We start from the raw sequence: 13,685 nt of genomic DNA, 5'->3' as shown, positions 1-13,685 counted from the left end.
CATGGATGTAAATATTGCCTCGTTTTGCGTGTTATCGTTCATTTTTAAACTATTAGTTGTAAATGAAGTATTTTAATTTTCATATGTTATCCGATGAGATATAGTTTAGTTGCAATAATCAAAAATTGGACCTCCTGAAGTATGCGCACCAAGATGGCGCATAACCTGAACTCAGGTTGTGTACCAGGTTAGGGTTCAGGTTGTGCGACATCTTGGTGCGCATACTCCAGAAGTACCCAAAATTGGCCCCAGAAAAGCTGTGAATGATGTACTTTTCCCTTTTTGGCCAACACAACCTAACCAACATGCCGTCTGTCCGTGACTTTGACATAGCCGCAGTTTAATTTGGGATGTCATGTCTATCTCGGGATATAATAAATTATGGTTCAGAGCGGATTGACTTCAAGGCATAGATAAATGAAAATCGACTACAGTATCTAGCTAGATGTTTACACATATGTCTCAGAAATAGGGTTACCATATTTTTGTGATCTCAAAGCGGGACGCCTCCAAAGACCATAGCTGTTATTTTTGTACCTTTAAATTTAACATTGAGGGCCTACATTTAAAACCATCCCGACCGTCTTCATTGGCAATATTGTAATCGAAAGTTCATGCGCTGTCTGCCTAAATATCGGTTTCAGTTCAAAAAATAGACATAAATTTACGTTAACGTCAAGCACCCGTAACCGCAACAAATGTAGCAATTATCTAACAAAACAACGAAACAAAAAAAACCACGCATCCACCTTCAGTAAGAAGGCTAACGGTACGCTACAAAGCAACAACAGTATCAAGAACATTCTAATAGGTATTTTTCGTGTATTATGCTGACAGTTGAACGCCCAAGCGGGACATTTGGCTGACCTGTCGGGACACCGGGACAAGGCGTTGAAAAGCGGGACGTATGGTAAGCCCAATCAGAAATATTCTATTACGGGGTTTTAATTTGCGTGAACGACACCTTGTTTGTAACCTAATACTAAAATGTAGCTCAGTTTTTCGGATACGCTAAAAATCGAAAGCAGAATAACTGCAAAATCGTGTTTGGATGATAAAATTCGAATATATATTTCATGAAAATCAATATACGGTATAACACCCATCCCAGCTACCAAATGAATGATTTGTGTCTACAACGTTCTCGACATATCATTTCAGTTTTCGATCTCTAAAGTTAAAATTTTTGCCTAGCAGTTATTCCCATTCCAACCAGCAAAACTTATAAATACAACAGAAAACACCCTTACCGCAGACGTCATTATGGCACAACAATGGTAATTTCAACCAATGACAATTTTTTCAACACATTGGAATCCAAGGTTAAACCATAATGATCGAGGTGGGTTCATGTTCGTTCGAAAACCTATTTGCAATTCCAAGCAGTGTTTTGTGAAAAAAGGCAACCAAGAGATAGACAATAAATTCACACTTCAATCAATTGAAGATGGATCATTTTAAGCCTCCCTTCCCTCACGGATGTTCGAAATGTTGAGTATTCAACGGAAGCTTGCAGAATACCACAGTGGTTCGACAGGCATGCACCACAGGTATAAATTTTTTAATGGAAACGACACAAACGCTTGGATGGTGGGACTGGTATAATTACATGTCTTTGAAAATTACATCACAGAATCTAGCATAACATATATATCTGAAACCTTGTCATGTCATCGACCAAATTCTCAGCTCATTGCAACAAATGTGAAATGCTATCTATTTTAGAACTCGCAGGAGACTTGGCCAGGGACGCAATTTAACGAACAGAATATTAACTTGCATTCGTAACTTTGTTGAAAAACAATCTGCAATCGCGGGAATATTTTTCCCACTATCATACCGCACACATTTCACTCATACAGCGAAGTATCCCAGACCGTGAACTTAAACTTTTATGCAAGACAAACAATCAAACGAATACGCTTTCATGTTATGTACCATATGTTATATTTTACAAAAAAAAAGTACAGAAAGACAATTCTAACTCAAAGGCGCTTAATATACTGGTCACCGAGCACTGAAAATTCAAGTTGGGCAGAAACTTCTATGGGCTGTCATTTGGGATTTCGAAAAATTAGGATGCAACCACACGCCAAATTTCATTTGAAAACAAACACGAGTTTACATGCTCAATAAATTTCAATTAATCGCATGATTAAAATTTAAGGTAACAAAAAGTCATAAATCCCAAGAATTTTATTATGAACAAAGTTCAAAGCGAGCGCGGAGTAAATCCGGTGGCCAATTTTGGAGATGCAAATTCTGCTACTTTTCGTGTGAAATGACGTAAATAAAAGTTTATGTAACCACGTTCTATTGGCTATCATCGCATAAAAATAAAATAGAAACATATATATATATATCAGGGGCCCCAACTTATAACAGGTGGGTCCTGGAAGCTGTACTACACAGATATTAGCAGGTTCATAAGACCATGATATCCTTTTTTTTTTCAATTACTATTACCATCGCGGACAATTTTGAATAAAAATGGATCAGCGCACTTAAACAACCTTAGCTCCTTTCATAGTATCAGTATAAAAATAGCAGAAAATACAGGGTCACCCCCAAAAAAACGGAACACTATAAAGAAAAAATACCTTTAATGCAAAGCGTCCTAGATTACTAAATTTTTCTGATACAAATATGAATAAGAGTGTTAAATTTTCTCCATTTTGTAGAATTAAAAAAAAATTAGGGGTTCTGTTTATTGGGAACGATCATCCTGTACTCCCATATTATTTTTTTTAAGCAAGCAATTTTAAGCACATCTGTTTTCGGAAACTAGATTTAAATAATCATCATATTAAAATAATCTACATAAAGTCAAAAGAAAACGACATGGCTGCAAAAACATAATGAAACTTAAGCAAAGACGGATACAACAAATAGACACATTCGGCGTTGAAAAATATCTTGCCATGTTACTTCATCATCAACTGGATTTTTCGATACAAAACATAGGCAATGATGATTATATCTTCTTGTATTTTTTTATGCCGATTGACCCCATTTCTTCATTCATAGCAAAATCTTCTGTCGGAATTGCCTGCTTGCTGTGATCAAAAAAATATTAAAACTTCCCGGAGGAAAACAAAAATATGACGAGACGCGTGCCTAAGTCAGTTCTGGATTGAGAAAGCTTCCATCTTGAAAGGCAGAGCCCCGCAATCCGGATATTCTCTTTGAAAAACCAGGACTCCTCATTACATAATTATATTTCAAGAATTGAATAAAAACATCAAAAACTAAGATGATTGGATTGATTTCCACTCTGAGACTTCATCGACATTGCTAAGATATTTCCTGGTTCCAGCTTTTTGGCACATCTGGCTGTGACGGAAAGAATCCATATAGACACATTTTTCTAAACGAGGTACAGGCATGTGTGTAGATAGATGATGGCTGAAAAGAAGAGCCACAGAGGCATCAAGATTAGGCATTTATACTTTGAGTAACTGGATCTTGGTGGCATTTGTGTATTGAGTGAGTGATGTAACCTGCTTAAAAAACCATGGAGTGAAGATGACGCAACACCACTATTGAATATAAAGATAGCACAGAGGTACCTCGAGGATATATTGATTTCCTTGATTCGAAGAAAGAAACTAGACTTTCTAAATACTCAAATTGCACTTGCTGTACGATTTGCTTTGACTATATGTAACAGCAATGTGCGTAAGATGCCGGAATTCGCCATCATGGAAAAGAAAGTGTGAGGGGACAAGAACTGAACCCTGTGGAACACAATGAGCGCACTGACATTTCCTTTTTCAGATCTTCTTCGTTGCTCCATTCCCAGTGTCTTCAGACTTCTTTTCATCCTTTCCACCACTCCAGTGAAGATACTTACTAACAGAGGTTGCTTGGCTTACAGGTGATAGAATATTGACAAAATGAATCGCGATATTTGCATATGCCGATCATGATTCACTTTCCTCACCGCCGATAAAGCTAAAATACTGCGTCGAAAACTTACGTACTTTTAAAAAGTTCACATAGATGGCTTAGATGGAAACCACCTTCATTGAGCTTTGGATAACTACTTCCCTTTTCTTCTATGCATTTCAAACGACCGAAGAAGGACAGAAATACTTCCTTTTCATACATTTAAAACGACAACGACGCACCAAGCAAGGGTATAAAGACGACCCTTATTAACCTTACTAACTTTGTGAAACGGATTGGTTGGCTTTGCAATCGATTTTTGATTGATCGGGTGTAAGGGAGACACCCATTTCCGTGAGCAATTTGATACAATCTTTTTCGGTTGGAAACGCCAGCACTTTTGTCAGGTATTCAACCGGTACATTCGGTCGGAAACTAATAGAAATGAGACATAACAGATTAAATAGAGAAATGGCATGTTTCCCAAGCAGCATGCCAAACATTACAATAATAAGGATGGCTTTTCAGAGTGAAAAAACAGAAATATTCTAGCACTAATGAATCCCTGTATAAATGATATCGCTAAAACAAAACAAAACTATTTGGAACATTAACAAAGGATTATTGATTTTTGATCATTCGAATCTTTATGATTAAACAAATTTCAAAGTTACAGTATTGAACCTCAAAACTCGAAAAATGAGAGGCAGATATGTTAAACTGCTCCATTTTATTAGGGCTATACCAGCCGAACATATAATCTTTTGTGAACAAAATAAAAATATGAACATAAAACTGAAAGAGCAGCACTTACCTTAGGCTAGAACTGAACTAAATATTATGGTTACTTGAAATTTAAACCAATTTATGAAACTTGTAAAATGATAACAACATATACTTGGTAGATGTTACTTGCTTTAACTGATGAAATAATTGAATCACATTAACATTAGTCTAATATACTGAATTAACCGATAATTCACAAAAAAGTTAGAATTCATTTAATACTGAAATAATTAGACTGTTTAAGACAATAATAAATACATACGCTTTTATCATTCGTTTTATTCCTTCTTTTCTTTCTCTATCAGCAAATTTATCAACAAGGTAACCTGCCATTCTTGGAGAATTTTGATAGAGTGAGAAAAATCTTTTATAATTTGCAGATGTCCACGCTTCTCTCATTTGTAAAGCATATCGCACGCAATCATCCTCCCGTAATTTCGGAGTTATAGCTACCATTACAGAAGTGAGGTCTGAAAACATAACTCAAGTTAGTAAAATGTCTCATTCAAATTTTCAGCCAGTCCTATGTCAAAGGTCAGTTTGACCTGCATGAAAAAGTCAAAATGCTATCTATTTTATGACTCAGCCTGTTGAAAAATAACTCTCTGATGTACCATAAATGAAGTGAATATTTGTACGCTAAAATAAGTTCTCCAAAAGTAAAAAATATTTCAGTAGGGGGTTGTTGCATTAGCAAATTGATCAAAAATAGTGGTCATGCACACAGTCAAGAAATTGCTGCAAATATGAACCTATAGTACAACAACTCTTTGATACTTTATTAATACACAAGGTAACATATGAATATACCAGGCAATTGAAATTAAATTACCCAATACTCATATTTGATAAATTCTCACCTGTTGTATTTTTTGTGTAGATATAATACAAAATACTGTATGCAAAAAACTCTGGTATGTTATCAGATTCCACCCCTTCTGAATATAACTGACGAAGTTGGCTTTGGCACTGGTTAAATTCCTCGTGATCACCCTAAAAATTACAATACAACATAAAATTAGTACTTGGCAATTTAGGAAAATACCAGAATTCACATTCAAATATTTTTGCACTGCAGTACTCACACCATGAAACCGAAGGCACATCAAATATGCTGACAATAGCTCTGTCAGTTTATGTGCTGAAAGTCAGAAAAAACCTACTAAAGTTTTCAAGTATATGGTGGCCCATCGTTGTCACGCGTAAAATTGAAAATAAAAATAAAAAATAAAATAAAAAACCGATAATAAAAATTTTTTTGTAAAAAAACATAAAAAAAATAAAAAAATAAAATTAAAATTAAAAAAAAAAAAATAAATAAAAAGAAAAAAAAAAAAAAAAAAAAAAATTAAAAAAAAAAAATTGAATAAAAAGAAAATAAAAAGGTTGACAACGATGGTCCGCCTCGTGGCCCATCGTTGTCACGCGTTTTTATTTTCAGAAAATTTGCTTCTGCTTGGGACCAACGTTGTCAGGCATAATCCTACGCGCACAAATGTGTTCCCTGGGTTTCAAACTCACTACTGATTTTCTTGAGCAATATTCAATATGAAAATGTTCTATAAATTCTCCATGCTACAAGTTCAACAAGAAGTAATATATTTATAATAATGATAAGAGAATATAGAATTGAATACGAAAATTCGGAAAATTTGTTTTTACGTGTATAAGGTAATTTAATTGGAGAATGCTGCTTAACTACTCAGTTGTCTGGACACTCGCGATGCCGGTACCGTACCGTCTTACCAAATACCGGTAGTCGGTTATAGTCGCTTTGCGTCTGACCGTACCGGTAGCCATACAATCACTCATCATCTCCCATTCTTTCACGAGTGATTGCATGGGTACCGGTACGGTCAGACGATACCGTACCGGCATCGCACGAGTGTCTGAGCAGTTAAGCAGCATTTTCCAATTAAATTACCTTCTACACGTAAAAACAAATTTTCGTATCCAATTCTATATTGTCTAATCCTTATTATAAATATATTGCTTGTGGTTGAACTTGTAGCATGGAGAATTTGTAGAACATTTTCATGTTGAATTTATTGGATATTGCTCATGGAAATCAGTAGTGAGTTAGAAACCCAGGAAACACATTTGTGCGTGTAGGATTAAGTTTGACAACGTTGGTCCCAAGCAGCATCAAATTTTCCAAAAATAAAAACGCGTGACAACGATGGGCCACGAGGCGGACCATCGTTGTCAACCTTTTTATTTTCTTTTTATCCAATTTTTTTTTACAAATTTTTTTTTTTTTTAATTTTTTTTTTTTTTTAATTTTTTTTTTTAATTTTAATTTTTTTTTTAATTTTTTTGTTTTGTTTTATTTTTCAATTTTTTTTTCAATTTAAATTTTTTTTTATTTCTTTTTTTTCAATTATTTTTATGTTTTTTCACAACTATTTTTTAATTTTCGCTTTTTCATTTTATTTTTTCATTTTTTTTTAAATTTTACACGTGACAACGATGGGCCACCATACAAGTATCCTGACAATTAGTTTTTTTTTTTACCGCCCCAATCGTTATGCGGGTAAACAAGGATCGCGTGCCCTCCTGAGAAACCAGGGGAGATGACATGAAAAGTCAACTACTGGTTCTCACAAGTTGTTAAGATGCAAAAGGACAAGCTGACAATTAGTCATCAAATTTGCTTCAAATTCACCATACATGTACGGCCATTAACTTTACAATTCGTTGCTAATAAAAATTAACTTCTATGGAAATGAAATACCTTTTCGAGGGCGATTCGCGCATGTGTTTCATATACTTTTACTGTAAATGTGTCCCGAATGCCTTGAACCTATTAAAACAATACACAAGGAGATTAGGAAAAAAAGGTGCGTTCTTACTATGTTTTAATTACGACAGATTAATAAAAAAATATTTATAAATTAACATAAACACATACCGTAAGGTCCTGTCTTATACTTTTCATCTGTTCACACGTATATCTATAATCTTGTTTTTCCATCCAATCTTCTTTTACTTTTTCTAATGAAACCTTCAAAATCACCATCGGTCTCACCTAAAATGTGGAAATATGGCTTGTTTGAATTGTTTCACCACCGTATTAAATAAAATATGAAACATAGTTCTTCACCATATTTGTTCATTCTTGATTCAAGGATAAAAAGATACAACAAAAAGAAATGCATTTCAAAACATGACAACAACTTACAGTGGATGGGTCGGGTGCTGACGTCAGTCTCAAATATTGCTTGAATATATCTTGGCATGTACCAACAACTTGCATACTTTCCCAATCCATCTCCTCTCTAAAAAGTGATAAAATCGGATTGATATTAAAAGGAAAATAGACACTTAAAAACAAAAAAGCATTAATAATCGGGTGGGCTGGAATGATGGAAAGGATGAGAAGTTTTTTATTTTCTGAAGACACTGGAAATGGAGCAACGATGAAGATTCAAAGGTAGAAATATTGGTGCGCTCAATGCGTTCCACAGGGGTCAGTTCTTATCCCTTTACACTTTCTTTACTGACAACAAATTCCGGCATTTTACGCACATTACTGTCATGTATAGTCAAGACAAATAAATTAATAGTGAAATGTCTCTCTCACCCGTCGTTGTTAGCATTATAATTGTTGATGGTAAAAGTCAATTTTTCACTGGTGGAAGAGATTTGAGATTGAAATCTATTGGCTCGTTTTGCCATCTTAAACGCTTTGTTAGGATCATCCAGTCGAAAAGGTGTATTCTTGTTCTAGAAAAAAAAGGGGTTTATTCGTTTCAAAGAATTAAAACAGATGAGAAATAAGAAGCATTGAAAGCACAAATATTCAATAGATTATACCTTTTTCCCCTTCTTTTTATTTGGAGTCTGTGCTGGCGTCTTCGGTGTCGATGCGGACTTTTCAAGATCCAATTTTAGTTTTGGCCCCAGACGGCTCTTTGCGGTTCCTTTTCGTTTGTCTTTTCTTCCAGAGAGCGGCCCTCTGCCTGCTCTCGTGAAAACTGTGTCATCTTCGCTAGATGATCTTTCCATACTAAATAAAAGTTCAAAAACAGGTAAAAGATATATCATTGAGAATAATATTAAACATGATGTATTCTATAAATTATGTGAGAAATAATAAAAGCAAATGGTAGAAGTTTGAATCACAATGTTCATTACATATCCTATCCAATATTTTGTCAACTGCGAGAAAAAAAAATTAGCAATTGAACATAAATTATGTAAACTTGCAACATAAAACTTAGAGAATGCAGAATGTAATCTTTTTTCACCTTCGCCTGTATCTTCTTCTTTTCGGTGAGTTCGATCTTGACCTTGAACGAGATTTTGAACTGCTAGTTGACCTTGAATATCTTGTTATTCGTGATGATCTAAATATGTTCAAATCAGGGGCGGACACTTTCCATAATTTTGGGGGGGCGAACTTGGATCGCCTACTAAAAAACACCGCGCCGGAACTTCGGAACTTCCCATTGCCGTCTGCAACAAGCACCGCGATTACGCGCTCGTTGAAAGAGACGCCTATTTAAGCGTAATGATTTTTCTGTCGATCCATGAGAGCCACGAGATTCTAAAATGTTCTTACATATTAATTTAATATTGTGCAACGTAACTCGCGGTTGCGACTTCTTACGTCAAAATGAAAATATTACTAAACTAAAGTACTACGGCGATATGTGGACATAAAAATATGAGATAAGCTGCCTGATGTATTTAATTTTGATACCTATTTTTGCAATCTTCCGAACTCGTTATCGCCGTTACAAAAATCTCGATATCTGATATAAAATCCCATATAGTACAATTTGAATTTATACAATGAAAATAATTATAAAGTATATTAGTAAATCAAAAATACAAATTCACCGCCTCGAAATCCACGCGGAACAGTCGCCGCGATTACGTCACTTGTTAAAAGAGCCGACTTTATCAACGAAAAATGATTTTTCACTTGTGCAAAGGAATCAATCAGAGACCGATACGGGCAAATTCAAAATGTCTTGATTTATTAATTTAATTGTCTTCAATTTAAACTGCGGTTGAGTCGACAAAACAAGAGCCACTCTAAAACACAACGGCAATCCGCGGACATAAAAATGTGTGGTAAACTGCCCGTTTATATATTGTTTTGATCCGTATTTTTGCTATTTTGCGAATTCGATAAATTTGAGATGTACTTGTCACACTGGCTCCGCTCAATCGTAATGTTGTCACTCCGATTATTTTTAAAGATGAAACCTTCCGAAAAATCCGTAAATTTTCTGTCAATTCTCACGTAGTAAAAGTTATTTCAGTACAATAAAAATACATAAAAAAATACAAAAAGGGTTCGAATATACTTTAATTATCTTATATATGAACACAAACCGGGGAAAAGTCGCGTTCCCAGCTTTGTTTGTTGACACGAAAATTTTCTACGTCAATTTAAAAGTAATGAGTAAAAAGGCAAATCCCGCTCACAATTGACCGTGTTTCGATTTTAGTGACGAAATGTTTTTAAAGGTCAAGCAAACATAATTTGTGCCGTAAGCACACGAAATTTTGCGATTTTCGATGCCTAGAAAAGCGTTTTTAGACTGTCGCGGGCCTCAGCAAAACTTATATTGTTTACAGTTTTTATTTTTAGTATTTTATAATGCCGCTTCTCAACTTTTCGACATAGTAAATGCTTTGATCTTTGCCCGCAAATTATGCTGGGCCTTGCACGAAATCCATAACGTGAAAAGATACGTCCAGCGGTGAAAATTGTACTTAACAACTTTAGATCTAGTTAATTTTTTAGCGATAATAATTAATTGTTGTAATGAAACACAGTTTGCCTCTTTCACTTCTCTCGCAAGTGCCAACAATAACACTATTGAAAGATTTTGACAATGAGAAAATCATATTAAATTGTACAAAAATGAATTAGTGCAAAACCGTGGCGCGTGATCGGCGGTGCGTTTGAAGACGGAGTATTACCCGTGCGGGCGCGCATGTTTTACGAAAATGTGAGGTGCTCCAAGGCGCTCTGGTCCACATTATTGTAAGAAAACAGTTATAATATCGGTAACTATCAACCGTTTAATTGCGTTTGACTATGACTATCGCACTTTTCGGAAATGATAATTTTGTAAGGCGGAAACAACATATATTAAATTTTTTTACTAAATTATTGGGGGGGCGACCGCCCCCCCTCGCCCCCCCCGGGTGTCCGCCCCTGGTTCAAATCATTATTGATCATATTTAATGGAGCATAGCAAAAACAAATCTAATCATTACAGAACATACCATATTGACAACCATTTGCAATAACAAGAATATGTAAACAGTATTATGGTTTCAGATCGGAAAAGGATTACGGGTCAATATTCAAAAAAGCAATATGAAAGGCTGCTACCATTGCTTTATTGGATACTGATTATTGAAAGCGATTACATTTTATATGATTCATGAATATGACACAGAAAACAAATATTCATTTGAAAGATTAATCATAACTGGCTAGGCAAATATGAAGCCAAAAATAAAAGTACAGTATTAGCCAGTAACTGCATGCTATTGGTAACATTTTGTCATATAAAAGACTATACCAAATGAAATAGAACAATTATACATATTATCTTTGTAAAGGTTACAAACCTCGAAATTTTCCTTCTATCTGTATTTCTACTTTGCTTTGGTGAGCTATCATGTCTCTGTGATAGTTTATTTCGTAATTCCATTTTTAACTCTGGTTTCGGTTTTATCAGATCACTGAGTAGGAAAAAATGAAAGCTATGAGATATTATCAGGGGAAATCAATTTTGCAGCCTGATAAGAAATTGCCAGGCTGATTAAACAACTGATAAATTGTTAATATGTACCGGTAATCTTGAAGAGGACTAGATTACTGAGTTACATTAGCTAGAGTATGGCAGCAAGAATCTCAAAACAGTTGTAAACTTAATCCCAGTCATAGTCTGAGCCTAAAAATATAAGTAGGCTATTGATACTCATCAGTCTACACATATCGGTAATTAAGGATCATTTATCTCAATTTCATGATTTCAATAAATTTTCTTGATACATATAAGTGAGCCTAAATAAAATTACATAATGACAAATTTTCTATCCTGGGTTAATTTGGATGAGAAGATTTCTGTAACTAAGATCTCATCCTACTACAAAACAACAACAAAAACTTCATTTTAATCTTACATAGGCAGAGGTTCAACATTCCAATCAATTTGATGTGCCACCCCACTCTTCATTCTTTCATTTAAAAGACTTTTCAAATATGCTTCTGTTCTATCTTTATCACTTTCAGAGGTGCACGCTTGAAATGAACGTTGAATATATTCCCTGCAAGAATACATATTTGTCAGTGAACTGTTTCTTATTAACATTCAGATAAAAGCTCTGTAACTGTACCAATGAAGCAATTGTGAAGTGCCAAGATAAAAGTGATAACAATCTAACACCTTGTAAGTGTGAAGAAGATTGCACTTAACTGTGAGATAAAAGATAAGATTTCGTAAAATGATATAATATTATAATTATGGTGTAGGAAGTTAGACAGGAACAAATTTGAGCAAGTTTGAATTTTACTTAGCAGAAATAATCAAGTAATTTGGGAAATTTAACGACAAGTTATGCCACAAAGTACATAAAGAAAATTCATTCAACCATACCGAACAAAAGGGGCATGTGATGATGTGACCATGAAAGTTGATAGGCTTGAAAACGTTAACACATAATAATTGATAACTGTTACGGCATATAACAAATAGAAACTACTAACATTAATTCTGGAGACCAAGACTTATTCCCCATTTGAAAAGAATTTGCACCATCAGGTTGTTTCGTTTCATTTTTGGATTCATCATTTTTCATCTGATGATCATCTATCTTGGGTGGACTACGAGATGATCTCCCTTCACTCATCTTCTCTTTACTTGGGTTTGATTTTTCTGACTCTGATTTTGTTGATCCAAGATTAAATCGAATAGGTCCTTATTAAAACATAATAAATCATATTCTAAAGTTGTAATACATGAAACCCACATAACCAATTACATAACGCTATTAATAATGACCTACCTGGACCTTTGTCATGCCTAAATCGATAGGAATTATTGGGCAATCTTGGTTTAGGGAAAGATGGTTTCCCTTCAGAACCTGGTGGCGGTGGAGGAGGGCCCTGAGATGAATCAGGAGGCAGAGGCGGTTCATTGTCGTCATTTCTATGATCTCTACTAGAGACATTTTTGTTTGGACTATCATCAATCCTCCGGCCATTGGGTGATGATCCAAATCCCGTATATAAATTTCCATAAGGGTTTGATGGCATCTAAATAAAGAATTTTGTTATAGTCAACATTCAAAACAATTTGTAACACCAATCATTTCATTTGAAATACTGCATACTTACTCGAGACATATTATTCATTCCCATACGAAATCTATTTCCTTGCATTGGAGATCCTCTACGCATTCCTGGACCCATCGATCCAAATTGGTTCATGTATCCCATAGGTGGGTAGGGTCCTCTTTGCATTGGACTATACCCTCCCATGGCTCCATATCCAAATGGCGAACCCCATGAACCTGAAGGATGATATCCCATATTCCTCATGTTGTTGTTACCTTGAAAAAACTTATCTGGTCCATTCCTAGGTGTTCCTTTGCCATACTGAAAAAACAAAATGATTCGATTATTAGTTTACTGCATTCTAAAGAAAATACAATAATATTGAACTGGAAAACCAGATTCAAGTAATGTATTCCTCAATTCATAACTTACCTTACTGTTATTGCTACCACTCTTGTCTTGATTGAGGTTTTCGAGTGCTTTCCTTGCTTTTTCCCATTCCGGATTCTCATTTTGAGCTTCAATTTCATTCATGTTGGATACTGACTACTAACAACCTTGCTCAACTTATACTTACAATCTCAACTTTACTACTGATTTTTTAGTGATCGCGATTCTCTTGCAGATAATGAGCAGTTACGGACAAAAACTAATTGTTGTTTGCTATCGAATACTATACTGTAGTTAATGAGCGTATCAA

The 13,685-nt window shown here is 34.8% G+C and overlaps 1 protein-coding gene across 1 annotated transcript; it reads right to left on the bottom strand.

Moving 5' to 3' along the window:
- Positions 1 to 1,918: 1,918 nt before the first annotated feature.
- LOC120332298 (leukocyte receptor cluster member 8-like) lies at positions 1,919 to 13,682 on the bottom strand. The gene is made up of 15 exons (XM_039399515.2): positions 13,418 to 13,682; positions 13,046 to 13,306; positions 12,715 to 12,964; positions 12,416 to 12,626; positions 11,833 to 11,976; positions 11,275 to 11,388; positions 8,925 to 9,023; positions 8,491 to 8,683; positions 8,258 to 8,400; positions 7,856 to 7,952; positions 7,586 to 7,702; positions 7,409 to 7,477; positions 5,535 to 5,667; positions 4,937 to 5,144; positions 1,919 to 4,323 (listed from the first exon to the last, which is right to left on the bottom strand). Exons 1-15 carry the CDS (start codon positions 13,517 to 13,519, stop codon positions 4,167 to 4,169), a joined length of 2,298 nt encoding a protein of 765 aa, XP_039255449.2. The 5' UTR covers positions 13,520 to 13,682; the 3' UTR covers positions 1,919 to 4,166.
- Between the last annotated feature and the right edge of the window lie 3 nt (positions 13,683 to 13,685).

Source organism: Styela clava, chromosome 13 (assembly GCF_964204865.1).
Source record: "Styela clava chromosome 13, kaStyClav1.hap1.2, whole genome shotgun sequence".
NCBI classification, from domain to species: Eukaryota; Metazoa; Chordata; class Ascidiacea; order Stolidobranchia; family Styelidae; genus Styela; species Styela clava.
Note: the sequence above shows the minus strand (reverse complement) of the source record. Positions and strands in the feature narration are given on the sequence as shown.

Excerpts from the sequence above, each read along its gene's own strand:
- LOC120332298 (XM_039399515.2), bottom strand. The coding sequence starts at position 13,519 with ATGAATGAAATTGAAGCTCAAAATGAGAATCCGGAATGGGAAAAAGCA. Across the intron at positions 7,953-8,257 it reads TATAATGCTAACAACGACGG|AGAGGAGATGGATTGGGAAA; the intron begins GTGAGAGAGACA and ends ATCACTTTTTAG. Across the intron at positions 4,324-4,936 it reads ATAAAACGAATGATAAAAGC|TTTCCGACCGAATGTACCGG; the intron begins GTATGTATTTAT and ends CATTTCTATTAG.